Below are 27,372 nucleotides of genomic sequence, written 5' to 3' on the forward strand. Positions count from 1 at the left end.
CAGTCACCTGGTTCTCTGGTCATCACTGGCTACCCCAGAAGAAGGTGGTCAGAGATGAGAGAGAAAGGGTCTCTCCTCTAGGGAGCAGACCAAATAACTGCTGGCTGTAGCCCATAAGCTGCAGCGCCACTAAGCCAGGCAGTGCCAGGGTCCAGATTCTTTCTGCTTCCTCTCTCTCAGCAGAGCAGTCCCACTGCAAGCACAGGCCACTTTGGCTACTGTCACATACTCACATACCTGCCTCTCTGTGGAGTAATGGTCATAACGTCATGTGTGCTTACAGCTTAGCAAGTCCATGATGCATACACTCGTTTGACAAATGGAGAAGTTGAGGCTCTGAAAGGTCCACCCAGCCTTTGTGGCCAAGTTCCTGTTGCATGCGTGGCCAGGTTAAAGAGACCTCAAGGTTTAGGCTGTTTCTCAGTCAGCTTAAGCCCTTGTCAGAGGCCCATGCTGGGGGATACAGAGATGCCATCAGATGGCAAGAGACTTGACTGTACTCATCCAAAGAGAGGGAATGGACTGAGGCGGCCTGAGTCCCTGCTGAGTCCCTCCAGTTCTACCCCCCTCCCAGGAGCCCTTCTCATCTGCCCCAGAAATATCTTTTGAGATTCCTGGGTTACTGTAAAGCTTTTACTCAGCAAACAGAGTGAGTTCTAAACCAGCTGTATATGTTTGGAGGGATGCCCCACCGCCATTCCGAAGGACATCCCCCAGCCAGGCCTTCTCCCTGGACCCTGAAAGACTGACGCCAGTAGCATCCATGGTCACCTCAGCCATCCTGTTCTTCCAGTTAGTGCTGCCATCTGATTCTGCTCCACACATGGGACTGTTCCGGTGAGAGGAAGAGACTCGGGAGGCTTCTGTTTGCTTTCTGAGGCTCGGCATGGGGTGGCACCTGTGTCAGGTGCCGTGGCCATGAGGCATGTGGCTGCAGACAGCCTCTGGTCTGTATGTGGTCTGACTTCTGTGTGCTTTGCCCTCTGTAGCCATGCCTGCCACCCCAAGAGTGCTGCACACAGTATCTGCAGCTCACTGGCTGGAATGCACAGCAGCAGCACAGAACAGGGCTTTGAAAGTCACATCTCAGAGTGACTCTGAAAGTCCCTAAGACTGAGTCAGGCTGATAATTTCAGTTGCAGGCTGTGATCCACTGGGGAGCTGTAATGGTAAATTAGCGGGTTGAGGCCATCAGTTTTGTAATAGAGTAGAAAATATCAGGGTATGTCACCTGAAGCATTGAAGCATGGTAAGTTGTTATTTTATGTGTTTTAATTTCAGTTTTACTGTGTGTACACTCAGGTGGTATTTGGGGTCGTGGTGAAAAATTGTTTCTTACCATGGTCGTAATGAAAACTGGTAGGGCTGTCAAGATGCGGTGTGTTTGCTACACAAGGTGGTGAGAACCTGGGCACCTGAGTTTAATACAATTATGTATACCTTTAATCTCAGCATTTGGGAGACAGAGGCAGGTGGGTTCAAAGCCAGCCTGGTGTACATCGTGAGTTCCAGGACAGCCAGGGCTTTGTCTAAAAAAACAAACAAACAAACCAACAAACAAACAAACAAAGAAATAAAAAACAACAGACAGTTGTCATTTGGCCTCTTAGCACACATACACATAAAACTAATAAATCAAATCTTAAAAACATAATAAAAACTACCCAAAGGCACTTCGGTAAGCTGTCCTCCAGAGAACTGGACTTCTGTTCAGCTGCCCTGGCCTCCAGTCCCTACCCTCCCATTCCTGCACCAGCTGTGTCGTACACTGTTGCCCTCTTGTCCTGTAAGAGATCTGGTCTGTGTTCTTAGTCTAGAAGACAGTTCTCATGTCTTTGTACCCTCCCGGCCAGTGGCCAGATTCCTCAGGGTCTGAACGCTAGTTCAGATGGGTCAGAAGCAGAGCAGGTGGAGGGTTTGCCTCCTTCTCTCCCCAGAATCCCCCTGTGCTTCCCATGAAGACGGAAGTTTTCTGGATTTGGAGGAACATGGTTGCTTTTTCTGGGGGCTGGTATCGATGTTTGTGGCTTAAGAGTATTTGTTCAATGCCACATGTGGTGGTACACACCTTTAATCCCAGCCCTCAGGAGGCAGAGGTAGGTGGATCTCTATGAGTTCAAGACCAGCCTGGTCTACAAAGTGAGGTCCAGGACAACCAGGGGTTTCACAGGGAAACCTTGTCTTATAAAAACAAAACAAAGAATATTTGTTCAAACAACAGTCATCAAAAAGTTCCTGAGGTATGAGATGGTCCATTTATTTTCCAAACCAGAATGTGGTACAGTCACTTCTCAGAATCCATAGGGAATTGGTGCCAGAACACAGGAGATTACCAAACCTGCAGAGATGATCATGTCTCTTACACAAAGTGTAAGTGACACTTACACAAAGTCTTAGTGCAACCTTCACACAGCCTCCAGTGCTCTCAGAATGCTCTGTAACACCAGTGAGTATGAATGCTAATCTCATGGCTGCTACATCACAGTGTGTAGGGAACAATGATGCCTCTGCACCAGTCGATACAGATGTGGGTTTTTTCTGACTAGTTTTGGCCTATGGCCAGTTGAATTGTTGAGTAAAGAATGTATGGGAAGGGCGGACTGACTCTGTGGAGGTTTGTAAGATTTATGACTAAAACTGCCTGGGGGAAATAGCACCCCTGGAGAGGCAGGGACTTCAGGTCCTGACCTCAGAGCTTGTAGGTGTCATTGTGGACAAATACCAACCAGTGCTAGAAAGGACATATCCTCCGGGGGAGGTCCCATGTTGGGGCCCTGGCACGGAGGGGACTCTGAATGCTTCAGAGAGGGCTTCTGAGGGGGTGAAGTATTTAATCTGACTGTGAGCGGTTCATGTGGGATGACAGGGTTCTAGGCCCATGAGAATGAATCAGCTCTTCCCACCTAAGGAATCTACATATGAATCATGGATCACAGGAAGCACATGAATCCGAGGCAGCACATGGATCCGAGGGAGCATAGCAGCGTTGCATTCTCACTTGCAAACATTTGCTTCTGCCTGACATTTCAGTGCTGGACCATGTGGGGCTGAGGAGAAAAATCACATGTTTCAATGACTTCATTTTGCTAAGCAGGCGACTCCTAGTTAAGCTAGAATTTGGCTTTCCATGACCCTTAATTCTGTTGTTGTTTTGTGCGCACACTGTTCCAGAGAGCAAAGGATCATAGGAAATCCATTCTTGTTGAAGACTTGATAAATAACCAGGCATGATAGTGTGCCTGTAATTCCAGCACTTGGTAGGTAAATATAAGATTAGGCATTAAAGGACAGCCTAGGCTATATGGTGAATTCCAGACCAGCCTGAACTACAGGAGACCCAGTCCCTGTTCCCTCACACACACACAAAAAAGAATTTAACAAACAAGTGTTGGGGCTACAGCTTAATGGCAGAGTTCTTGCCTAGTGTGTGAGACCTGGATTCAGGATTCATCACCTTTACTTGCTGTGCTGCCTGTCTTTTATGTCACCCTGACATGAGCTAGAGTCATCTAAAAAGTTGCCCTCAAAAGATCAGGCCGTGGTCAAGCTTGTTAGACATTTTCTTAACTAGTGATTAATGAGTCAGGGCCCCACCCATTATGTGTGGTGCCATCCTTCAGCTAGTGGTCGTGGGTTCAGTAAGAAAGCAGACTGAGCAAGCCAGCAAGCAGCACTCCTCCATGGCCTCTGTTATCAGCTCCTGCCTCTAGAATCCTGCCTTATTTTGAGTTCTGGTCCTCACTTTCTTCAGTGATGAACAATGATGTGGAAGTGTGAGCCAAATAAGCTCTTTCCTCCCTAAGTTGATTTGATCATGTATTTTTATCACAGCAGTAATAACCCTAACTGAGATACCTGTTCTGTTATCCCACCATATTCGACCCGCACATCACCCAGTTTTTGAAGCAAGGTCTCTCAGTACTCTGAAGTATTGAGTACTGAGTACTCTCAGTACTCTGGAAATAGGCTAGACTGGCTGTCACTGCCTCCTGAGCACTGGGATTGCAAGCCTGTGCAGGGGTTGTCCTAGGGAGATGACAAAGTGGTCAAGAGCACTATCTGTTCTCCCAGAGGACCCAGGTTTGATTCTCAGCATCCACATGAGAGCTCTCAAATTGTTAAGTCCAGTTCCAGGGGAACCGGCTTCTTCTGGCCTCCACAGGTACTGTATGCAAGTGTTGCACAGACATGTATTCAGGCAGAATACCCAGACACATGAAATAAAAGTAAATATTAAAAAATAACTAACAAAGGCAGGCATGTCTCACCATGCCCAGCTCTGGGACTGAACTCAGGTCTTCATGCTTGAAAGGCAAGTGCTGAATGACCAACCAATCTCCCAGCTCCCTGCCTGTTGCTGGTAGAAAGGATGCTGAATGGGTACCTGAAGGTCTGTGTTTGGGTTCCAGTTTTACCATTATTTGACTAAAGACAGAGACTCCCATTTTCTCATCTGAAGACAGGGAGAGGAGTCCTTGTCCATATCTTCATAGCCCTCTTAAGGAAATTATGTACATTTGGGACAGTAAGATGGCTCAAGAGATCTAAGCTCTTGTCCCACAGGCCTGAGGACCAAATTTGATCCCCTGGGGCCCATATAGTAGAAGGAGAGGAGCAACTCTCACAAGCTGTGCCTACCCGCACATGCATGCTCTGATGCACATGGAGGTATGTATATGCACGTAGGAGAGAGAATTTAAAATGTTTAAGAAGCCAGGCGGCGCTGTTCACCTTTCTTTAATCCCGACACTCAGGAGGCAGAGGTAGGCAGGTCTCTGAGTCTTCAGAGTTCCAGGAGAACCAGAGCTACAAAGGAAACCCTGTCTTGAGAAACCTGAAAACAGAGAGAGAGAGAGAGAGAGAGAGAGAGAGAGAGAGAGAAGGAGCTGGAGAACTGGCTCAGCCATTAAGAGCACTTGTCGCTTGACCACCAAGTTCAGTTCCCAGCACCCACACGGTGGCTTGTAACCATCTGCAACTCCAGTTCCGGGAGATTCAGAGCCGATGTCTGACCTCCATAGGCAACAGACATGCTCATGGTGCGCATACATACAAGCGCAGCACTGAAACACAGAAATCTTTGTTTTTTTATTTTTTTAAAGAAAATTAAGGATATTTGTGTAGATATGGGCTTTTATTTACTTCCCCTTTTGGAGACAAATTCTTAAGTTTTTATGCCTTCCGAAGCTTCCCCAGCCCCACACTGGGATTACAGACAGGTACCATCACATGTAGCCATGCATTTCATAAAGCGTAAAGCTCCTCTGTGAGCACGTAGCGGAGTGTCGCCCATTTAATTGTATATTTAAAGGGTCCTATGTGTGTTAGCTGGTAAATGATTACAGCTTACCTTCCCACTCCTGATAGCTCCTGGTTAGAAACCTCCTTCCCACCACGTATCCCACCTGGAGCCTCTGACACCTGCTTGGGAAGTACATGAAGCAGAAACTATCAAGGCCGTTCAGATCTGATGGGGTGTGTGGGAACTTGGATGTTCCAGAAGTCTCATAGGCTGTAGTGGTGGCTCTGAGGCAGTCATTTTCACGAGCTCTGGGTGCATGAGGAGAAGGAGGTGCTCCCGATAACTTTGTGCCTCTCTTCATCAGGAAGGGGAGAAATGTTGGGTGCCAAGTCATCTCTGCCCAATGGTAGGACCCTTTCCTAGCACCTGTGAGCCCCTAGGACTCAATCCCTCATACTAGGCAAAGGAAGAGACAAGTGGGAAGGTGGAGAACTGGAGGCCACAGGCCCTTCTGCAAGGTAGTGGGTGACTATTGGACTGGGCAGGGCCCTGGGATTCCCAGACAGAACCCCACAGCCTGCTATTACTGTGGCATTGATTGCCAAGCCTAACTGCCAGGGTGCAAGGAAATGTAGGTTTTTCTCCCCAGGTTTGTTCACTCTGTAGGTGTCACCATTTCCTCTGGTGAACAGAACAATAGACTAAATGAGCTCATTGTCTAAATGACAGGCAGGAAGCTCTTTCTCTTCAAGAGTGGCCTGTAATGTAATACAAGGTGCAACAAGGGCTTGTAGAATGTAACCATGTTGTTTTAGTTACTTTTCTATTGCTGTGAGGAGGCACCATGACTAAGGCAATTTATGAAAGAAAACGTTTGTAGGGCTTACAGTTCCAGAGGGTTAAAATTCATGATCATTGTGCTGGGAAGCATGGCAGCAGACAGACAGACACGGTGAAGTAGCAGTAGCTGAGGCTTTACCTCCTGACCCACAAGCATGAGGCAGGGAGGAGGAGCTAACTGAAACCTCAAAGCCCACCCCACTGACATACCTCCTCCAAAAACTCCACACCTAACCCTTCCCAAAGGGTTCTACCAACTGAGCACCCAGCATCTGATCTATGGGCCTGCTGTGGTCATTCTCATTCAGATGACCACACATGTACTGTTAGAGTGGGGCCACACCTCAGGTGAGTTGTCCCAGGTCACACAGTGACTGCTCTAGTATGTGAGGATTAGAGTCAGTACAGGGCAGTACAGAATGGCAGCCAGCTGTAGGTAACCAATAGTCTGTTAGAATCAGGGTTCCTTCTCCTTCCTTCATTCCATTTCCTCACCACACATACAGAAGGAACTGAAAGCTGGGGACATGGCTCAGTCAATGAAGTGCTTCCCTTGCAAGAACGAGGACCTGAGTTCAATCCCCAGAGCCCACAGAAGAAAGCATGGGCAGGTGAGATGGCTCATGGGTAAAGGCACTTGATGCTGGGTCTGATGACCTGAGTTGTTCACCAGATCACTTCCGTCAGCAAGGTGGAAGGAGAGAACAAACTCCTACAAGTTCCCCTGACCTGCAGCACACACACACACCAAAGTTGGGCATGTTGATATGCTTGTAATCCCAGCATTGGGGAAGTGGAGACAAACAGATCCATGGCAGTAGCCAGCCTGGCATGTTCAGTGAGCTTCAGGCCAGTAAGAAACCCTGTTTCAAAAACCAAGATGGACATCACCCAAAGAATGACACAACAGACTGTGCCTCTGGCTTCCATATATGCACATACGTACCTGCACACATGTGAACCCAAACACACATACGACTGAAAAAGTGGGGACAGAAGATGGCCTCTTAACATTTGAAAGAGGGAGGGGTCATGGTACCCAGCTTTCAGTCCTGGCAAGAATTTAACCAGGCAGGGACCCTTGGTCTGGAACGTCTGAAAGGTTAAAGCCAAACCTGTCCCCTGCATCTCCAAGCCTGCCTCAGAGGGAATGGAGCTATCTTCCTTGGCATGAAGTTTGGAAATTTCCCCAATTTTCCAGACTTAGCCAGGCCTGATGGCCATGCAGGAACATCCTAGGACCCAGGAAGGGCAGCATGGCCACCCAGGCATGTTCCCTGTATGCACAGCAGGCACATTTCATTCACTTGCCTGGAATCTATGTATTATGTCCGTGGTGGGTACCCATATCAGTTCTGCCAGCAAGCAGTCACTGGAAAGACAGTACAGGGCACACCTGCTGGCCACAGTTGTGAGGCCAACTAGTAGGACTCATCAGTTAGCACAAAGAAATCCTGGCTCTCAAGCCCAAGAAGAGAGAAGATTCTGTTTGCAGCCCTGACCCTGCACAGGGGCAACCACAAGAGACTAGTAAGGCCATGTCTAGGCAAAGTACCTTTCCTACCCTTAGTCTCTGCCCAAATGGCATTCTCTCTTCTGGCCACTGTGTGAACAGGAACCTCCAGTTAACCAGGATAGTAAAGGCACTTTGCTGGCAGCACACAGGCACATAGCAAGGAGTTCTTTGATACTTGTTTAAAATTTAATCGAAGGTTTGAATAGGGCTAGGAATGTAGCTCATTTGGTAGAGTGCTTGCTTGGCATGTACAAAGCCCTGGGTTCAATCCCCAGTGCCACACAAACTCGGTGTTGTGACATATACCTGTAGTCCCAGTAATTGGGAAGTAGAGGCAGGAGGATCAGGAACTCAAGGTTATTTTTGGTTATGTACTGAGTGCACCTACCAGTCTCCAACACCTCCCACTCTTGGCTCTGCCTAGAGTGTGGAGAGCTGGGCGATGGTGTAGATCTGCAAGGCCAGCCCTTCGAGGATGTCTACCCAGGGCAGAAGTAGCTTGTTGGAGTCACAGGCATGGGGATCTAGGCAGGGTACATTAACTTTTCGCCAGGCACTGACACAAAGAAAAACGATTCTCTCCGCTCCTGGGCGGCTCCTGGCCATCATGGGTTCCTAAGTACATACCCATTGTCCCCTTTGTGCTTAAATGTTTTCTGAGAGCTTTTCAAGGATGCTCTCATTTAATCCCCACTGAAACCTGCGGAACAAAGAGATGGTCAGGACATCTGGACAGAGCAAGGGTCTGCTCCCTCATGTCACCCCTGCCAGCACTTTGTTCAGGAATTGGGCATTTTTCCATGGACCTCTACAACAGAGAGCCCCCAAGGAAAGCTATGGTACCAGCTTAAAATTGTGGTTGAAAGGGAATTCCAGTGAGGAGGAGAAGGCAGTCTTTGGAGGCACATCTTGCCAGCTCCTGCCTTCTGTTTGCCTGGTCGCACACAGGGAGGCAGCAGAACGTGAGTGTCTCCACCAGCTTCTCATGAGTCCCCATGGAGAGAAGAGGTGGTGTCGCAGTAGCTGTACATCCGGTGCACCTTTAAGCACATCAAGTCCGGATATATCCCACACCAGTTAAACTAGAATCTCTCGTGGTGGAATCGTGATTTGTGACTTATTAAAACTCTCCAGATGAGGCTGAGGAGGTTCCTCAGTGGATAAAGCATTCGCTGAGCAAGTGTGGCGACCTGAATCCCAAGTACTAGAACCCACTGAAAGCCAGATGCAGCTCTGCGGCACATCTGTAATCCTAGCACATCTACAGAGAGATGGGAGGCGGAAACAGGAGATCCACAGAGGCTCATTATACACACACCATACACAGCAGAAAACAAATAAATGCTTCAGATTATTCCAGTGCACAGGCAAGACTGGAGCTGAGCTAACCAGAACGTTCCATCGATAAGCAGGGGTCTGCCCCAGGCATAGGGTCTTTTCTACTTGGAAACACATGTTAAACTCAGACAAAACCTCATTTCAGACCCTAGAAAAGCTATAACTACCCCCTCCCTGCCCCAAGACTTTTGGGGAAGCATGTAGTTCTGGACATGCTTGTGTCCCCTGCTTGTGGGAGCTGACATTCTTCTGGAGGTAGCAGAGTTGAGCTCTGTATCTTCCTGGGCCGTCTCCTGGACCCTAGGCTTGTGCTGGGGTGCTGTGCTGCCCACCCCACCCCCAAACTCCCTGCCTTGGTTACTCCCCACCTCCAGCCTGTCACCTCACCATCCTAGGCTTTGTGCTTCTGACGGCCATTATTGGAGGGCAGTTCCAGCCCTCCAATTAGAGTCCAGCAGCTCCGAGGGAGGGAGTGGCAGACACTTGAGAGACGGAGAAATTGTCACACATTGTCACACGGTTGGGGCTGACCAGAGAAAGGCAAGCAGGCCAGGGCAGGAGTGGAGATAGTGCTAGGCATGGGCCAGTGATTTGAGTTCATCATTTCATAACAGTGTCTCCAGAGGCACACTGTTATTTCTAAAGAGAACTGTTGTGAGCAGACTTAATCACACATCAGAGCTGGGTACAAAGAGTCTCAAAAGAAAGGCTGTGTGACTGGCAGCTCTCCCTACTGTCCACTTGCCCAACTTTCCCAAGGAGGAGGGTGAGCTGGAAGCCAGCTTTTCTCTGACGGGTTGCTTGTGAATGTAGGTAGGAGATTGTTCTAGGTTTGTTCTTCATGCTTAAGAAACTGCAGACTTCCTTTCCATTCTCTCCAGAAGGCTGCCCACCACATGTCCCTCAGTAACTCTCTCCTCCTTGGAAGCAGTTCACGTACTCTTAATGTGCCTGTGTCCATACCCAACAGGCTGTGAAGCACAAGGAGCTTGAAAAACCAGGCCTCGTGGCACATGGTGTATTCTATAATCCTAGGCTTTGAGAGACGAAAACCTTAGGGAGGTTAAGGCCATTCTCAATTATATAGTAAGCCTGAGGAGACCCTCCTGAAGTACTTTTGGGGGGCTGGGGAAATGGCTCACTCAGGAACTTGCTTTCCTTGAAAGCACGAGACCCTGAGTTCAGATCCCCAGCATCAGTATAAAAAGCCAAGAAAGGATGTCCTAATTGCTTTCTGTTGCTGTGGTAAACATGACTAAAACCAGTTGGGAGATGGGGTAGGGGAGGGAAGGGCTAGTTTCAGCTTACAGGTTATATTTCATTATAAAGGGAAGCCAGGGCAGGCCTTAAGGGAGGTGTCTGAAGCAGAAACCAAGGAGAAAATATCCCAGGCTCCCCTACATAAGGGATGGCGCCACCCACAACGGGCAGGGCCCTCAGTCAGTCATTAATTAGCAATCAAGAAGATGCTCCACAGACATGCCCATAGACCAGTATAATGGGGGCGATTCCTCAAGTGACATTCCCTTTTTCCATGCATGTTAATTTGACAATCCAAAATTAGCTGTCACGTGGTTTTACACACCTATAACTCCAGCTCTGAGGAAGCAGAGAGAGGTACCCTGAGGCTCACTGGCCAGCCTGCCTAGCCAGATGGGTGACTTCAGGTTCAGTGAGAAACCCTGTCTCTCAGCATAAGGTGGGAGCCATAGAGCAAGATATATGATGTCCACCTGTAGTCTCTCCATGCATGTGCAGGCACACGCATACAAACACATGCATACCACAGGCCTGGTGCTACATATCTTCCTGAGCGAGGCCAAAGCAAGAGGATCTTGTTCTCAAGGCCAGCATGTGTAGCCCATACTGGCCACATTAACTATGTAGCCTTGTGTGAGGCCGACTGAGAAGCTGGGCCCTAGGTCTCCAGCCCCCATCTCTTCAGTAGTAGGTTTAGAAATCCCTGTCATAAATAACCTCATATTGAGAGACCGGAGCTTAATATGAGAGATTGTCGGAGACTGGCTTTGTTTTTCTCCCCAAAGGCAGGAGACTATATTCTGTTGGCTTCCTTCCCAGAGCGTTGGGGATATAGAAGAGGCTTAGTCTCTCCCCGCTCTGGCTTGCATCCAGCTGCTATCACCATCTGAGGAATATGAGTGTGGCCCGATGCAGCCCTGTTTTAGGCACCGTTCCCTGTCCCTGCTGGGCCACTGGGTTTATCTGCTTGACTGTGGCATTTTGAGTGGGATGTGAAGCTGGGCTCTACATGACATCCTTCATCTTACTGGGTTTGGTCTCTAGGCACCAAGAGCTGCTATGAGGCTTAGGTGTGAAGCCAGGCCGTGCTTCTGGCCACCCTGGATTCCCAAGAATCTAAAGTCATTATGGGTACACTAGCCTCTGCTAGTTAATTGTGCTGGGAGCTCCCCACCTTGACACTTCCCTGGGCTCATCCCCACCCCTTCCTCCCGGCATCCTTTGAGCCATGGGGACCACACAGATGAAGAACATTACTCAGAGAGATGGTATTTATCATGTTGCCTCTCAGCTAGTCCCCCTGGCATCACACAGCTCTCAGTCAATAGTGGTAATGACGAACAAGACGAAGCCAGACTGACTTCAAAGGCAGTGATGTCTGTAAATTCTGCCCACCTGGGTGCTGCCATGATTGATTATTTAAGGCTCCTGTCGATAGACAGAGCCTAGGAAGGCCCTCTGCATTTTGAGGAGAGTCAGGGAGGGCAGGGCATTTGTCTGGTTGGGGCCTTTCTCAAGTCTCTGGCTGCAGTCCCCAGCTAGGACCCAAAGAGGCTCATGGCAACCCCTCCATACACTAGTGGACCATGAGAAATTTTAAGTGAATCACTCAGGTTTTTGCTCAGTATGTATCCCAGGCTGGCCTCAAAGTCTCAATCCTCCTACCTCAGACCTTCCCTTCTTTTGTGACAGATAGGGTCCCAACAGGGAGCCTAGAGTGGCCTTGCCAAGGATGACCTCTTGCCTCCACCTCCCATATGCTAAAGTTACAAATGTATACCGCCACACCTGGGTGAGCTGTGCAGTGCTGGGCACAGATCTTAGGGTTTCTGGCATGCCTGGCAAGCGCTCTGCCAGCCGAACTACATCCCCAGCCCCTGCCGGAGCCTCGAGAGCACTGGCGTAAACGTGTACACCACCCCATCTGGATACTTGAAGGAATTTTGCTTTGGCTTCCTGAGGGCTTCTAGAGCCTCGTATCATATATCCCCCAGGGTTAGCTGAAGGAGACCGAAGCTGCCCCAGAATGCCTTGTTAATCCCATAGCGTCGTCTGAACCACAATGTGGAATAGAAGCAGAGTAGCCAGCAAGAGCGAGAGGGGTTGTGCATCCCACTGCTGGAGCCTTCTCAGAAAGTAAAAGATGGCTCAACGGTTAAGAGCACTGGCTGTTCTTGCAGAGGATCCAGGTTCAATTCCCAGCACCCACATAGTAGCTAACAACCATCTATAATTCCAGTTCCCAGGTATCTGGTACTGTATCTGGCTTCTGCAGGCACCAGGTACATACATGGTAAACATATATGTGTGCATGCAAAACATCGACACACAAAATTAACATAATTTTTTTAAAGTAAAAGGCAGCAGAGTACAGTGGTACATGCCTGTAATCCCAGCACTTGGAAGGCAACAGCAAAGGGATTAGGAATCAGGTCAACCTTGTCTACCTAAGGAGTTGGGGTCAGCCTGTGCTACCTGAGACCTTGCTGCAAAACAAAAACAGGAACCTGGAAAGACGGGTCAGTGGTTAAGAGCCCTCCTGCTTTTCCAGAAGATTTAAGTTTGGTCCCCAGCACTCAACTTGATACTGCTCATAACTGCCGTAGTTTTAACTCCAGGTAATCTGATTCTATTTTCTGGCCTACACACGCACACACGCACACGTGTGCACACACATACATGCATACACTTTTTTAAAAAGTCTCTAAAACAGCAACAAAAATGTTATAAGTGATAGGGGGGGACCAAGGGATGTAGCAGGAAGTGGCTTTTGAGCTAGGATTAGAGGAGCATCAGGGTGGAAGGAGGTCCACAGCTCTGAGGAGCAGTAGAGGCCAAAGTGACAAGACCTTTTCCATGATTAGTGGTACAGTGATGGTCTGTGGCCCAGGGAAGCGCATTTGACATGGACACACTTGGTGTCCTCATCCTAAAACACAAACCGCTTCATCTCCTTTCCAGACTCTTGCCATCTTGGCTTCTTGTCCAGATTCAGAGAGTGTAAATGATCTTTCTTAAGCTTGTCCTGAAAGCTCCGGGCTGGCCTCTGGCCTTGTCATCTGCTGCTTAGACTGCCAGCGCTGACAGGGTCTGCGGCTCCACAGCTCCTGTCTCTGAGCTGCTTCTGTCACTTAAGCAGTTAATCACTGGAAAAGAGTCGGCTGCTCTGTGCTTCATCAGGGGGAATCAGAGAAAGGCTCAGGCAACGAGAGAAGGGCTTGTAGGTAGGTGTGGAAGAAGCAGCAGGGACCAAGGTGGGCAGCCTCTCGCTGGGCCTGGAGTCCCCAGCTATCCTCTGAGGCTGGGTTACAGCAGGTCTCTGGAGCAATCTGTTGCAGTGTGTTACAGGGAGACCCTCTTCAGAGACCTTATCCCTTTCTCCAGCATGGTTTTGCCCTCCAAGCATGGCTGTCGAGCTTAAAGGTGAGAAGAGAGAGTTTATTCTGGAACCAAATGTGGATGGCCGCGCCCGAGAGTACTAATTCAGGTTACCCCAAATTCCCAACATTGTGACAGTGGGAGGTCTTTGTCAAAACAGAGCAGAAAAAGTTGTAAGGAAATTATTTTTCAAAGGCATTGGTGGAAACACGCAGTCTCAGGCGCTGTCTGTTGCATTCTCAGCTCTTGGCTTGATAGGAGCCGGGTCTGTTTGTACATGTCAAAGGATTTACCTAATTGTCTCCATATGTTAGGTCACATATGGAAAAGGCCAGTAAATGGCTGTTAAGAGGACTAAAGTTAGCCTAGGAAAAACTGACTTTGGACTCACATTCTAAATTCGGCACAATCAATCAATCAACCATTAGCCAGTCAATAAACTCTGAACAATCATTGAAGTTCTAACCAGTCAGTCAGCCTTGCAGAAGGTTCATTGCAAAGTGTGGTTCTTTTCTGGAACTTTCCTTCATAGCACCTAGTTACATCTGTCTTGAAGAACCAATTGGTGTTCTAAAATTGAACTGTTACAGAACATTTAGCTAAAGCTTGGCAAACTCTGGCAAAAGTAATTATCTCAGTCAAACATAAAATCTTTGATTTTTATAAATATTACTAAGAATAGACCATTTTAAAAAAGATATTTTATTATTTCGTGTGTGAGAGTATTTTACCTGAACTGTGCTCTGTGTGCATGCAGTGCTGCTGGAGACTGGAAAAGAGAACTGAATTCCCCTGGAACTGGAGTTGCAAGGATCTTTGAGCAGTTGTGTGGGTGCTGGAGATTGAACCTGGGTCCTCTGGAGGAGCAGCCAGTGCTTTCAGCCACTGAATCATCTTTCCAGCCCCAGTAATCTCTATGTTAATGAAAAATCCAAGAAACTCTATAGAAAATGTGGCCATAACATAAATAAAATGCTTTAACAATTCTCTTAACTAATTTGTTAGATTTGTTTAAGTTTTGTGAATTCAGAGGAATTTGTACTAAGTTCATGAGATAACTTTCTTAGAGGTTGGCTTGAATAAAAGTCCTTTTTTTTTTCTCTCTCTCTTTTTTTCTTCCAAAACAGGGTTTCTCTGTGTAGTCCTGGCTGTCCTGGAACTCACAGAGATTTGCCTGCCTCTGCCTCCCAAGTGCTAGGATTAATGTTATTTGGTGAATCAAAGAAACTCTGGCAAGTTGCCCCTTTTAAGGGACCTTTATCATGCATTTAATTATGACACAGGTATATACTGACAAACCAAGGTTATTCACTATTATGTTACAACTTAATTGTGAGGAACCTCCCTCTGGCCTCCTTTGTATACAGGTAAAACATCCATACATTTTATTTTATTTTGTTTTGTTTTTTTGAGACAGGGTTTCACTGTGTAGCCTTGGCTTTCTTGGACTTGCTTTGTAGACCAGGCTTAAACTCACAGAGATCTACCAGCCTCTGCCTCCTGAAGTGCTGGGATTACAGGCATGCACCACTGCACCCAGCTTTTACATCCATACATATTAAATTAAAAAAAAAAAAAGAAAAAAAAGGAACGCCGGGCATGGTGGTGCACATCATGCACTCAGAAGGCAAACACATACTCTGTGAGTATGAGGCCAGCCTGGTCTACACACAGAAACCTTATCTCAGAGAGAGAGAGAGAGAGAGAGAGAGAGAGAGAGAGAGAGAGAAAGAGAGAAAGAGAGAAAGAGAGAAAGAAAGAAAGAAAGAAAGAAAGAAAGAAAGAAAGAAAGAAAGAAAGAAAGAACGAGAGAGAGAAAGAAAAGGGTGTGGGGAGAAACATATGCTGTTCTTGCAGAGGACCTAGGTTTAGTTCCTAGTACCTTCATTGTATGGCTCACAACCATCTGTAATTGCAGCTCTAGGGGATTTGACAACCTCTTTTGGTCTCCATGGGCATTTGAGTGCACGCGTGCACACACACATAAACACAAAAAATAAAATATTCCACTAAGAGACAAAATAATGCAGTAAAATATACTTACCCATTTATAAGGAATATGAGTGGAAATTTATAGCAGAATCCTATAAATTAAGGCCTATTAATCTGACCCAACTCTGAAACCTTTTGCTGTCGCTAGTATAATTTTTGGTTGTCATTGTTTTTGTGTTTGTTTATTTAAGTCATCAGGCTGAGAGCTAGATCAGGCCCATACTATACAGAGAGACTTGATGGCATTTTAAAGAGTACAAACTGTTGTTCTTTCTCGTGGTCTGAGAATCAACTTTGCTTCTGTTCTTTTTTAAAGATTTTTTAAAATGTTATTTTTACTGTTTTCCATATATGGTGTTTTGTCTGCATGTATGTCTGTGTTCCACATGTGTGCTGGGTGCCCACAGACATCAGAAGAGGATGTGCCTGATCTCCTGGGACTGGAGTTATAGATGGTAGTGAGCTGCGGTGTAAGTGCTGAGGGTCCAACCCAGGGCTACTGAAAGAGCAGCCAGGGCTCTTAACTGCTGAGCCATCTCCAGCTCCAAGATTTATATTATTTTTAGTTGTGTGTTTATGGGGAGGTATACCTGCAGAGGTCAGAAGAGGAGCTTGGCTCCCCTGGAGCTGGAATGACAGGTGGTTATGAGCCCCCTGGCATAGGTGCTGGGAACCTAACTTCTGTTTCAGTTCATTAGGATATCCCAGTGGAGAAGGTGAAGAGAGAAAATGGCCCGAGGCACCTGAAATAGGATCAGTGACCCTCCTTCCTAACAAGGCATCCATTTGGAGGAAAAGAGATTCCCAAAGGGACTTGAGGTACAACTTTTAAAAGGTTGTTCCTCCCTTCAAAGGGACTAACTGTGGTGGGAGAGATGATTCAGTGTGCAAAGACACCCGCCACCAATCCTGATGGCTAGAGTTTGATTGTTGGAACCCATGTGATGAAAGTTTAGAACTTACTCTGGCAAATTGTCCTCTGACCCCCGTAGCTGTGCCATAGTTGGCAAATAAACTCTTTCTCTTTCAATGTGATATTTTTTTCACAGTCTACGTGGTGTCTGAGCCAGTTAAAGGGCAGAAATGCTGGGACAGCTTGGAAAGGGAAAGATTTAACATGCTAATGTCTCAGGGAAATCCTAGATGACTGAGAACATAGTCAGGCCACAAGAGAAGGGAGGGAAAGATGTGTGTGGACCCACTCAGCAGTGCTGGTACTCTTGGTGCATGCTATTTAGAACTGGGTCTGAGCAGGAAACAAAATAACCCTTTCTCTTTTGTGGGGTACGCTGTAAATTGCCATGGCCTAAGAACCTCAGCTGCCAGGAGGGCGTTTCTGCTTACAACTGTCCCCTAGGAAAGTCAGAGGAAGCTACTGAACTACAGGAGAAAAACTCCTGAAGCAGATGGGGAGCCCACTTCCCTGGAGTCCTCATTCTGTTAAAGTGAACCTCTGTAAATGAGGACAGCTCAGACCAATCAGTGTGTGTTTGTAGATGGTTAGGGTGGGCCTCCTCATGTGCAAGCTCCCTGGCCATTGACTCCCACCATGCAAATGAGGGCAACATAGGCAGCCATTTAAGTGAGCCATTATGCGTGTAATTTCTTGTCATGAATTCAGATGAGGGCAGCTCTGGTGATGGCTATAGCTAATCTTTTTGGTTGGTTGGTTGGTTTTGGTTTTTGAGACAGGGTTTCTCTGTGTAGTCCTGGCTGTCCTGGAACTCACTCTGTAGACCAGGCTGGCCTCGAACTCACCTTCGTCTGCCTCCTGAGTGCTGAGATTAAGGGCATGCACCACCCCGCCAGGTGCAGCTGGTCCATCTTTAATCTTGTGCTCAGTTACTCTTGGCTCTACATCTAAAGGCCAGCACTTTGGGAATGTGTTCCATGTGGCTTTGAGACTTTTCATCATAGCGTTTGAGATCTGTCTCCATGTTAAAATCTCTCATTCCCTATTGGCTCAGTGTTAGTGATCATGCTGACACTTACCTGTCTCTGCAAGTGGATGGTTGCAGAAGGCCCTTTTGTTCCCTTTCCCCATGCCTAGCATCCCCTTCATCCTTCATCAGCTCTTCCTGGTGCTGATTAAATCTCCACTCTCTGTCTTCACTTTATCTCTGTAATCAGCATATCAGCTAGGATGCCCAGCGTAGCCTGTTGGGACTTTGGGAACCTGGGACTTTACCCTGACACTCCAGTTACATCTGGGACTTCATTTCCCTCTGTGCCCCATGGAAGTTGCTATATTGGAAATGCCCTGACCTCATCAAGCCAAACACAAGGGGTTTTCTGATTCTTGGTGGTGGGACATAGGGGCTCGTATTGCCTAGCTGCCTCCTGTCAACAGTTATCTATGAAGATGAGCCCAAGGAGTGAGCCTTTGTCTTCTTGCTATTATCCCCCTAGCCAATAAGGGCAGCAAGGAGCTTGCCAGGCTGCTGCAGGTGCTCAGGGGATGCACGAGGAAGTGGGTGGGCACTGGCAGATGTCAATCACTTTGCTTTTCCTTCCACTCCAAGGGAGGAAAATGTTTGACCTGCGTTCTGTGTTGTTTACCTCGGACTCCGGCCTCTCCCGGGTCTGCTTGGGATTGCCCTGTCCTACCGGCAATACTTCTGCTTGTCAGGCAGGTGGAAACACTCCAACATCTGTCTTGTCTTCTGGCTGGATTCCACTGTGCAAGCTCTGCATGGGGCCCTGGCCTAATAATACACAGCCATCCCTCAGGGAGCTGAGTGGCCCATCACCCTGAAGTCTTAAGTGGATGAACCTCCTTTTTCTAGGCCCCTTCAACCAGCTGCCAGTGTGTTGCTCCCTTCTAATTAAGCTCACCCAGCTGAGGAAGGTGGCACAAGCCAGATTGGAAGGCTGCTTGGGAAATGACACAAAAGACATAGGGCCGGTAGCCATCATACAACCCTGCTTTATCATCTAGCTGAGAGCCCCCTCCACAAGTCATTTAACCTCGCTGGACTTTGTCCCGCATGGAGGATAGAAATAATCATGGCAGCCAGGCATGGTGGCGTACACCTTTGAATTCCAGCACTCTGGGAGACACAGGCAGGCAGATCTCTGTGAGTTTAAGGACAGCCTGGTCTACAAAGCGAGTCCAGGACAGCCAAATCTACACAGAGAAACCCTATCTCGAAGAACCAAAATAAATAAGTAAATATTTATTTATAAAAATGATATATATCTATAAAGTTATGGCACGCAGGACCTGGGGAGATAGTTCAGCAGCAGATATCATGTATTTGCATGCAGAAAACTGGAGTCTGGGTTCCCAGCTGTTAATATCGGATGATTCACATTGCCTATAACTCTAGCTCCAGGGAATCCAAGGCCTTCTTCTAATCTCTCCAGGTACATGTGCATGTACACACACACACACACACACACACACACACACAAATAAAATCAACCTTTTAATGGTATTCACTTAGACCATTCAGTTATTAAAAATGTTAAGTTAAAACTGTTACTAGTTCGTGTAGATCATAAATTAACAAGCCCTTAGTACACACTACCTAAAACCCTAGGGTGTTTACCCGGCATGCATCACGCCCTGGGGTCAGTCCCTAGTACCACATAAACTGAATGTGGTGGGAGGTAGAGATAAAGTCATCCTTGGCTACAGAGCACATTCAAGGCCAGCTTTCCATACACAAGTCCCTTTATAAAAATAAAAACAAGTAACAACAACCAAAAATGCTGTCAGCAACAAAACTCCACCAGTGCAGAGGTCTCGCAGGTCCGAGGTGCTGCAAAGTCCCACTTTGTTAGTCCCACTCTGCTGGCCTTGGCACAGGCCCTTAGGTCACTTTCTCCCACCTCATGCCTACAGTACCCTGCTCCTTATAGAAAATGCTTTAGAGCAGGTAGCACCATTCCTGACCCCTCCTCGGCTTCTCAGTGACCAAATGTCCCTGAGCTGGGCCTCTCTGTATCAGGCTCCTCATCTGTGAAGAGGGCAGAGGAGCTCCTGAGCTGCCCTGGCTTTCTCAGAAGTTTTGTAAGCTCTGGTACACGCACAGGGAAAGACTGGCCAGAGCTGATGGCCTCTCTTTGTTTTTGTCCTAGCAACCAAGCCTAGAGGGGAGGGCAGTGCCTGTGCTTTGGGAGCCTTCAGAGTCTGCCACCTCACTTCCTGGCCGTAGAGCCCTGGGCACTATCCGCCATCCTCAAAGGACTCAAGGTGTGTGTTAGGAGGGAGAACAGGGCACCTTGCTGAAAGTCTGCATCTCCGCCATGGGTATGGGGGCAGCCAGGCCGGACCCCGGACAGCATCAGTTGAAAGCCTTGGGGGAGACAGGCTGACAAAAGCTGGGGTCCAGGAACCAGCAAAATGAGCCACACACACATCCTTTGATGGAGTCATTGCCTCTGCTCCTCCTGGCAGGCAGCCAAAGGCATTCTCACACTAGCCTTTAAGGACGGATGGTGTGGCCCTGTATGTCCATCACTGGCAGAGTTATAGAAAGAGTCAACAAGGATCAGAGCATGGCACACTTGGCTGCAGTTCAAACAGGTGATTAGATATGTTCAAGGCCTCGGAAATGGATCCCACAACATGCCTTAATTCATCCCAAAATGTTGGGAGCTTGCCAACCTACACAGCCATGGCTACTCAGCCCCAGCACTACAAAATACAAAAACAAAAGCCTTCAGGAGCCAGACTGATGGGGCTCCTGCAGGCCAAAACTGGAACAAACTGAGCAACAAATTAATTAAACACAATAGTCATCAATCAATAGAAGCATAGTAGTCCCTGTTACTAACAAATGGGCAGCTACAAAGGGGAGCCTGTGTTTCGCAGTGCAATGCCGAGCAACTTCAGGTATTGGAAAGTCATTGATCTGCAGCTATCACGAAGATGGATACAGCAAGGACCATGGACGTCAAGGTCATGGCAGTGGGTGAGAAAGCCTCTGTTTGCGGGCTTTTAAATCATGTCTTCACAGAGTTCTTGTTATTTGAAAATGAGAAAAAAAAACCAAAACAGCAATAATTATATGGTGGAGGAGTCTAGCAGCACACTGACAGAGCAATCACAGCAGCCTTCAGGGAACTGTGTGACTGTGCCTTTCCCGAGTGCAGCACCAGTGCAGGCTTGCAGCTGAGCATCCGTGTCCCCTCAGAACCGTGGGGATGAGGAAAGTAAGGCAGGGGCAGGGCTGGAGAGTCCCTCGGAGGAAAGCCAGGCTGTCTGGCGCTTGCTGGTGCCATGTTTCTTTTCATTTTGTTTGGTGGGTTTTTGTTGTTGTTGTTGTTGTTGTTGTTGTCATTTGTTTTTGTTTTTTTGAGACAGGATCCCTCTATGTACTTCTGGCTGTCCTGGAACTCACTCTGTAGACCAGGCTGGTCTCAGACTCACAGAGATCCACCTGCCTTTGCCTCCCAAGTGCTGGGATTAAAGGCGTGTGCCACCACAGCCCAGCCTTATTTTTTGTGCTTATTTATTGTGGGCGCATACCCTACAGTGTGATTGTTGAGATCAGAACTTGTGAACATCAGCTCTCTCCTTCCACTGTGTGGGCTCCAGGAATTGAACTCAGATCCTCAGGTTGCAAGTGCCTTTACCAGATAAACCATTGTCACCTGCCACTTCATTTTTGACTGTGTACTGGAACTTAAATCAGGTCATTACTATCTTGACAAAATGCCTTGGGTGTGTTTTGAGTCCTGTTGTCTGAATAAATTGAATGGCTGATAATTTGAAAGTTGGTGTCCACATTCAACATATTAGCATTTGGGACCAAGAGCTATAACAGGAGAGGTTTTCTCTAACACCCAGCCTCTTCCTGACCATCCAGGGCAGTCCTATAGGCATGTGACAAAAGGGGACATGGTGTGGGGAGTCCTGATAGTGTCAGATTTTGAGCCAAGATAGTTATGAGTTATCGAAATGACACACACACACCCATTTTGCCTTTTTTGAAACAAAATCTCATGTAGCCCAGGCTAGCCTCAAACTCCCTATGTAACTGAAGATGGTCTTGAATTTTCTGATTCTCCTGCAGCTACCTCCCAAGTGCCAAGATTACAGATGTGTGTCACCACACCCGGTTTGCTCATTTCTGGGGGATTGAAGCCATAGCATCATGCAAGCTAAGCAAGCACTCTGTCAGCTGTGCCACCTTCCCAGCCTCTAAGCTGGGCCATACATCACATGCCACACATTTATTTCCTTCACTGGAGGCGCAGTGCAGTGGGGTTCGGGTGGTTTATTACTGGTTTAAGACCTTGCGATACAGAACCAGCAAGATGGCTCCATAGGTAAAGGCACTTACTGCCAATCCTGATCACCTGAGGACAACCTCAGAGACCCACATAGTGAAAGGAGAGAGCGGTTTAGGATGGTTGTCCTCTGACCTCCACGCATGCTCAGTCGCACATACATACAAACATATAAATATACACATACATATAAATAAACATACAAATAAACGTAAAAAATGTACTGTAAATGACAGAAAAATGTATCGTTTCAACCATTTTCAGCGTACCTCTTGGTGGCATTAACTGCTTCTGTAATAGTGTGCAACCATTGTAGAGGGATTTTAACGAAGCAGCATGGCCCCTCTGGTACATGCCCCCAGTACACACCTTTAATCCCAAACATTGAACATAAAGTTAATTGGTAGAAAGAAGCAGCTGGGTTGGAGTTTGTTCATGAGTTCAGTGCAGGTCAGCAGAAGCAGTGGAAGACAGAGCAGTGCAGGTGGCCGGGAGGGAGTGAGGAAGGGATCAAAGACAGATTATAGAGAGAACAAGCTAGACACAGGTGAAGACAAAATGAGCCGGAGAATGGGAATGAGCCAGAAGATTAGAACAGATTACTAGAGTTAAGTTTGAGGCCAAGCAGAGCAAGTCAGCATGAAACTGAGAGAGGCCAGTTTGAATCAGTCATCTCAGAGAGGAGTTTGAGCCAGAACAGCTGAGTTGAACCAGCCAGAGTTCAGAAGGAGCTAGAAAGGATGAGCTTATTCAGCAGCAAGTCTCAGAGGCTGAGAACATTCTAGGCCTAGATTAGATTGCATGGAGACTAGAAGCTTCCAGACTAGACCTAGGTTAGCAAACGGAGACAGTAAGCCTCCAGACAACAATTAAATCAGGCAAATAAAAGCTACTTTAACAGACCATCACCACCATCCACTTCCAGTTTGGATGTCTCACCCTGACCTCTTCTGCCTGTGCTCTGCTGTCTCTCTGAACTGTCCCCATGTTCTGCATGCCAAATGGAACCTCTGAGTCACCTTCCTTCATCAGCAGTGTTTTCATAGCTGGATTCCCGTGGGAGCATGTATCTGAATTTTCCCTCTTTACATGTGAATGCTCTTCCATTACCTTCATATACTCCATCATTTATTGTTTGGCGCATATTAGGCTGTTGCGACTAGCTCTCCTGTTCGTTTCATGTAGCAGGCTTTAAGTACTTGTCTTTAATTCTTTTGGGTGTGCATAAGAAATATTGTGGCTCATGTGGTGATTCTGTTTTTCAGATGCTGATTCAGTTCCCCCTTCCCATAACTGCTCACTGTTTTTGAAACAAGGTCTTATGTAGCCCAGGCTACCCTCAGACTCTCTTGGCTGTTTTGTTTTGTTTTTTTTTCCTTCCTTCTCCAGAGCTAAGGACTGAACCCATGGCCTTGCACTTGTTAGGCAAGCGCTCTACCACTGAGCTAAACCCCCAACCCCTACCTTCAGACTCTCTATGTAATAGAGGCTGACCTTAAACTCCTGATCCTCCAGGCACTACTTCCCAAGGGCTGGGATTACAGGCTTGTAGGTCCATGTACAACCTGGGTCCTCATGTATAAAGCTGCTCTCCCACTTGTGCGTCTGGGGCCCTGGTAAGACCCTAAAGACCCCTCCCTCAGGGGTGGGACCCTGAGCTGAGCCCATATACAGTGGTCCATGAGGGTCAAGCTTTGTATGCTCCAAGTCTTCCCACATTGTCAGCCTTCCCAGCCTGCTTGTTCCCACTCCTCTAACCTGTTCCTTCTTTCCCCAGCAGATGTTCCGGTGGAGAAGCTGGCCACCATGCCATCTCTTCGAGTCATCAACCTGCGTCTCAACCCACTGAGTGCTGAGGTGCGCGTCATTGCCCCGCCACTCATCAAGTTTGATATGCTCATGTCTCCAGAGGATGCACAGGCCCCTCCACCTTAGGACACACTCTCAGTGCTCACCCAGCAAGGGACAAAGGCTACTGGCCTGCCACCCTGAGAGGAGGGAGGCCCATGGGAGGCCAAGCTTGGGGTGCGGGGTGGGTGGGCAAGACAGCATACAGCAGGAGGGGCACAGCTAAGCCAGGGTGGGTAGCTTAGTACTGTAGTGAGCCCTGGTGCTCCAGAGAGAGGAAGTAGGTGGAGCTAGAGCCTGGGCTCGGGCACTCATGCTGCTGTGCTGACTTGGGCAGGTCTCTTGTTCTCTCTGGACTTGATTACTTGGGAGGAGGAAGGGTCATGGAGAGCCTTTCCTGCTTGGGACCCCCTCAGAGGTTCTGTCTCACATCATCAGACACCCTCTGAGCTCATGGATGTGCCTCGCTGGGCATTTCATGGACCTTATGATTTGAAGCTTCTTCCTAGTGTAAGAGCCTGTTGCCATCCTGAGAGCAGACCACCTCTATCTATTTATTGCCTTCTGAGGACTGAACACAGTGACACCCTTCTTGGTGCCATGTCCTGGCCATCGGGGTCCTTGCACTGGTCAGAGGCCGACCCTGCCTAGACCCTGTGGTTGGGCCCTGTGGCAGGAGTTTGTATGAAGGACCCCATGGACATCTGGCCAGGGTACAGAGGGGCAGCTCCTGGCAACTCATTCTTGTCACAAGACATTGTGGGGAGGACATTCTATGGACGCTGCTCTATCCCTCCCTGAGAACTGTCTGAGGTAACCTGGCATCACCCACAGGGCCACAGGTGAGGTGGCCTAGAGAAGACAAAGCCATCTGCACCTGTGACTCTGACCTGAGATCTTGGGTGACCTCCTTCACCGTGGCCTTTCTCTTGTGGCCTCCCTCTGGCAGCAACCTGGTTGCCTGGCCCTGGCTCAGTAACATCAACCTCAAGGCCATCACCATAATCACCAGTGACTTGCCATCTTGAGGACCTTTGCCCGTGACCTGGGGGGTAGCTGTCCCATTGTGCCTAGAACTGTGGCATTTCCCAGGAGGTGGTTGGGTCCTTGCCCCCTGGTAAGGCCTGTACTTGGGGATATCTCTGACCCCTCAATCTGTATGTGTCTACCTCCTCACCTGAGCAGCAGGTTTATCAGCTGCCCTCCCCCCAGGCCTGCCTAGTCGACACCTTTGTGTAGATCTGTGAAGGCCATGGAGGCGCCAGGACACAGGCAGTGCTGGGCCACTTTGTCGCTAAGGTTTCACAGTTTAGAATTTAACACTTGCTCAGAGAAGAAATCCATCAAAGAGTTTGTCTGGGTCCCTGTCCCCTCACACTTAGTAAGGTTGCCACAGGAGCATTGCTGGCACACACCACTGAAGGCTGTGTATCCTAAGAAAAACTGTCCATTCTGCTCTCATCCAGAGGCTAGTCAGCCAGACAAGGAGGTAGACATGGGTCAAGCAAGGGCCAGGTGCAGCGAAGACCGGACTGGCTCCTTCCACCCTGGGTCTCTGACTTGGGGGTTTGATCTTGTTGAAGAAGAGGGGGTCTTCTCTGGGATGTCAGGGGTACCCTATGGTTGGAGGCTGGCATGTGTGGACAGGCTAACACCAGCTTGCTGGAAATGCAACCTCCTGTGGTGCACACCTGTGATCCCAGCCCTTGGGAGGCTAAGACTGTAGGTGTGTGGGCGTGAGGCCAGCCAGTGCTGCATACCGCAAGCCTGTGTCAACGCAACAGCAGCAGCAGGCGAACAAAAATAGTGACAAAGAGAAGATAGTGTTATACACGGTGGTGCCCACTGATAATCCCAGCCCTCAGAGAACAGAAGCAGAAGGGTCAGGAATTCTAGGCCAGCCTCTGCCTAGAGTAAAGAATCCATGGGCTGTGTGAGACCCTCTTCAGTAAAGTAAAAGGGAAACTAAAGTGTAGACTCTCAGACCTTACAGTAGTGTTTAGGTTTTTCTTTTCTTTCTTTCTTTTTTTTTTTTTTTTTTTTTAATAAGACAGAGTTTTTCTGTGTAGCCTTGGTTGTCCCGGACTCACTCTGTAGACCAGGCTGGCCTCAAACTCACAGAGATCCACCTGCCTCTGCCTCCCTGAGAGCTGGGATTACAGGTGTGCACCAGCGTGCCAAGCTTGGAGCTGTGTCTTAACAAGAACCATAGCGGACTCCTTCGGGAATGTCAGTTTTAAGAATCAGCCGAGGTGGACTGGGTGTGTCCTCACAGTGCGGAGTGAAGGGTGTCCCCCTACTTCCATGGCTCTGAGGAACAGCCATAATGTGACTGGTACCTGCTAACTCAGCACTGGGGGCCCCTTCGCATCTTAAATAGTTTCTCAGTCTTCTTGTCGCTGGAATGGTCATGATTTCGGTCACCGGATGACGGTCAGGTGTGCTCTGTTCCCCCCCCCCCCCCCCCGTTATCCCTGCATGCCAAGCGGGGTTGCGCCTGGAAGTTGTTCTCTACGCTGCCTAGCCATTACTTTCTGGCCGGTCAGGGCAAGCTTGGGCAGTCAGAAACCTCCGGATCCAGGCTTACAGTGTGAAAAAGCACTTTGCTTCAGTCTGCAATAAAGGATGTTGTGTCAGTCTCATTTGCCTGTGCTTGGCTATTTTTTTCCTTTGCTTTTTTTTTTTTTTTTTCCCTGAGAGAGAAGGGGGCGGGGTATTTGATTCATTCTCCCAGCACAGACTCCTGGAGATGAGGGCGGAGTATCACCTGCCCACCTTTGAAGAGGCACTACCTCTGTGGTGGAGAGCGTGGAGAGCTTGGTTCTCAGATGAACAGCTGCTATGGTCATTAGATCAGTTGGCCTGCCTGCATGAGCCCTTCAGGACCTAGCTGTGGATTGTGGGTGTTCCCTCAGCGAAGGACGGTGGCGATCACCAGACCCACATGTGAGATGCCAGCCCTCCTCCAGCCACTTGTATGCAAGTATTAGGCTAGAGAATGTTAACTGAGAGGCTCCATCCATGTGATTACAAAGACCCTGTTATCCGTGCTGGGTGAGGGCTTTCCTGTGAGGCTTTTTTTTTGGGGGGGGGGGAGTCACCCACAGACCTATAAGCAGCTCCTCACCCATGCTCTGTAAAGAAACCCAATAAACTCATTGGTTCCCCAGACTCAACCTTGGCAGAGTCATACTTTGGTTTGCTCTTGGTAGGGAGGTCGATGTTTACATCTTCCCCAGAGGAGGATTTCTCAAAACCAAGGTAAAGAAAGCTGCCCTGGGGAAGCCACACAAAATGTGGCCCCTGCTGAGCAATGGGGTGGCTGTGGGCCTGGAGAAGGCTGTATCCTGGGAAGGATGAGCGGTTCACACCCCACACTCCCCTGCTAGTGGCAGACATTGCACCCTTTGTTACTCATCACCCAGGAGCAGGATGCTCGTTAAAAGCTCACTCACCCCAGATGTTCGTCAGAAGCTCAGGTTTCGCTAGTGCTGTCCAAACAAACCCTCCTCCTGGTGGCTTTGATGTTCCAACTAGAACTGCTGTTCTGGGTTCAGCTTTGATTTTTTTTTTTTTTTAAGTTGAATTGGACAGCTTGAATTTACTTTGAATTGTAAAACCAGATGCACAAGGTTTTTTTTATTGAATAGGCACAGAGAGTGCTCAGCAGGTACAGGCACATTATGGCTGTTAAGGTGTTTATCCCTTGCAGTCTTAG

General features: G+C 48.2%; 1 protein-coding gene across 2 annotated transcripts in view; it reads left to right on the forward strand.

The window, feature by feature from the left end:
* Lrrc20 (leucine rich repeat containing 20) overlaps nucleotides 1–26,296 on the forward strand; it is an 88,279-nt gene extending 61,983 nt beyond the window's left edge. The window contains exon 5 of one of the 2 annotated variants that reach the window (XM_055598875.1): nucleotides 23,584–26,296. In XM_055598875.1, coding sequence (XP_055454850.1) covers nucleotides 23,584–23,741 — 158 coding nt within the window. In that variant the 3' untranslated portion in view covers nucleotides 23,742–26,296. The remainder of the gene's footprint in view (nucleotides 1–23,583) is intronic. The other variant, XM_055598876.1, reaches the window with a different exon arrangement.
* Nucleotides 26,297–27,372: the final 1,076 nt, after the last annotated feature.

This window comes from Psammomys obesus, unplaced genomic scaffold, assembly GCF_907164565.1.
Source record: "Psammomys obesus unplaced genomic scaffold, mPsaObe1.curated_primary_1811, whole genome shotgun sequence".
Taxonomy (NCBI): domain Eukaryota; kingdom Metazoa; phylum Chordata; class Mammalia; order Rodentia; family Muridae; genus Psammomys; species Psammomys obesus.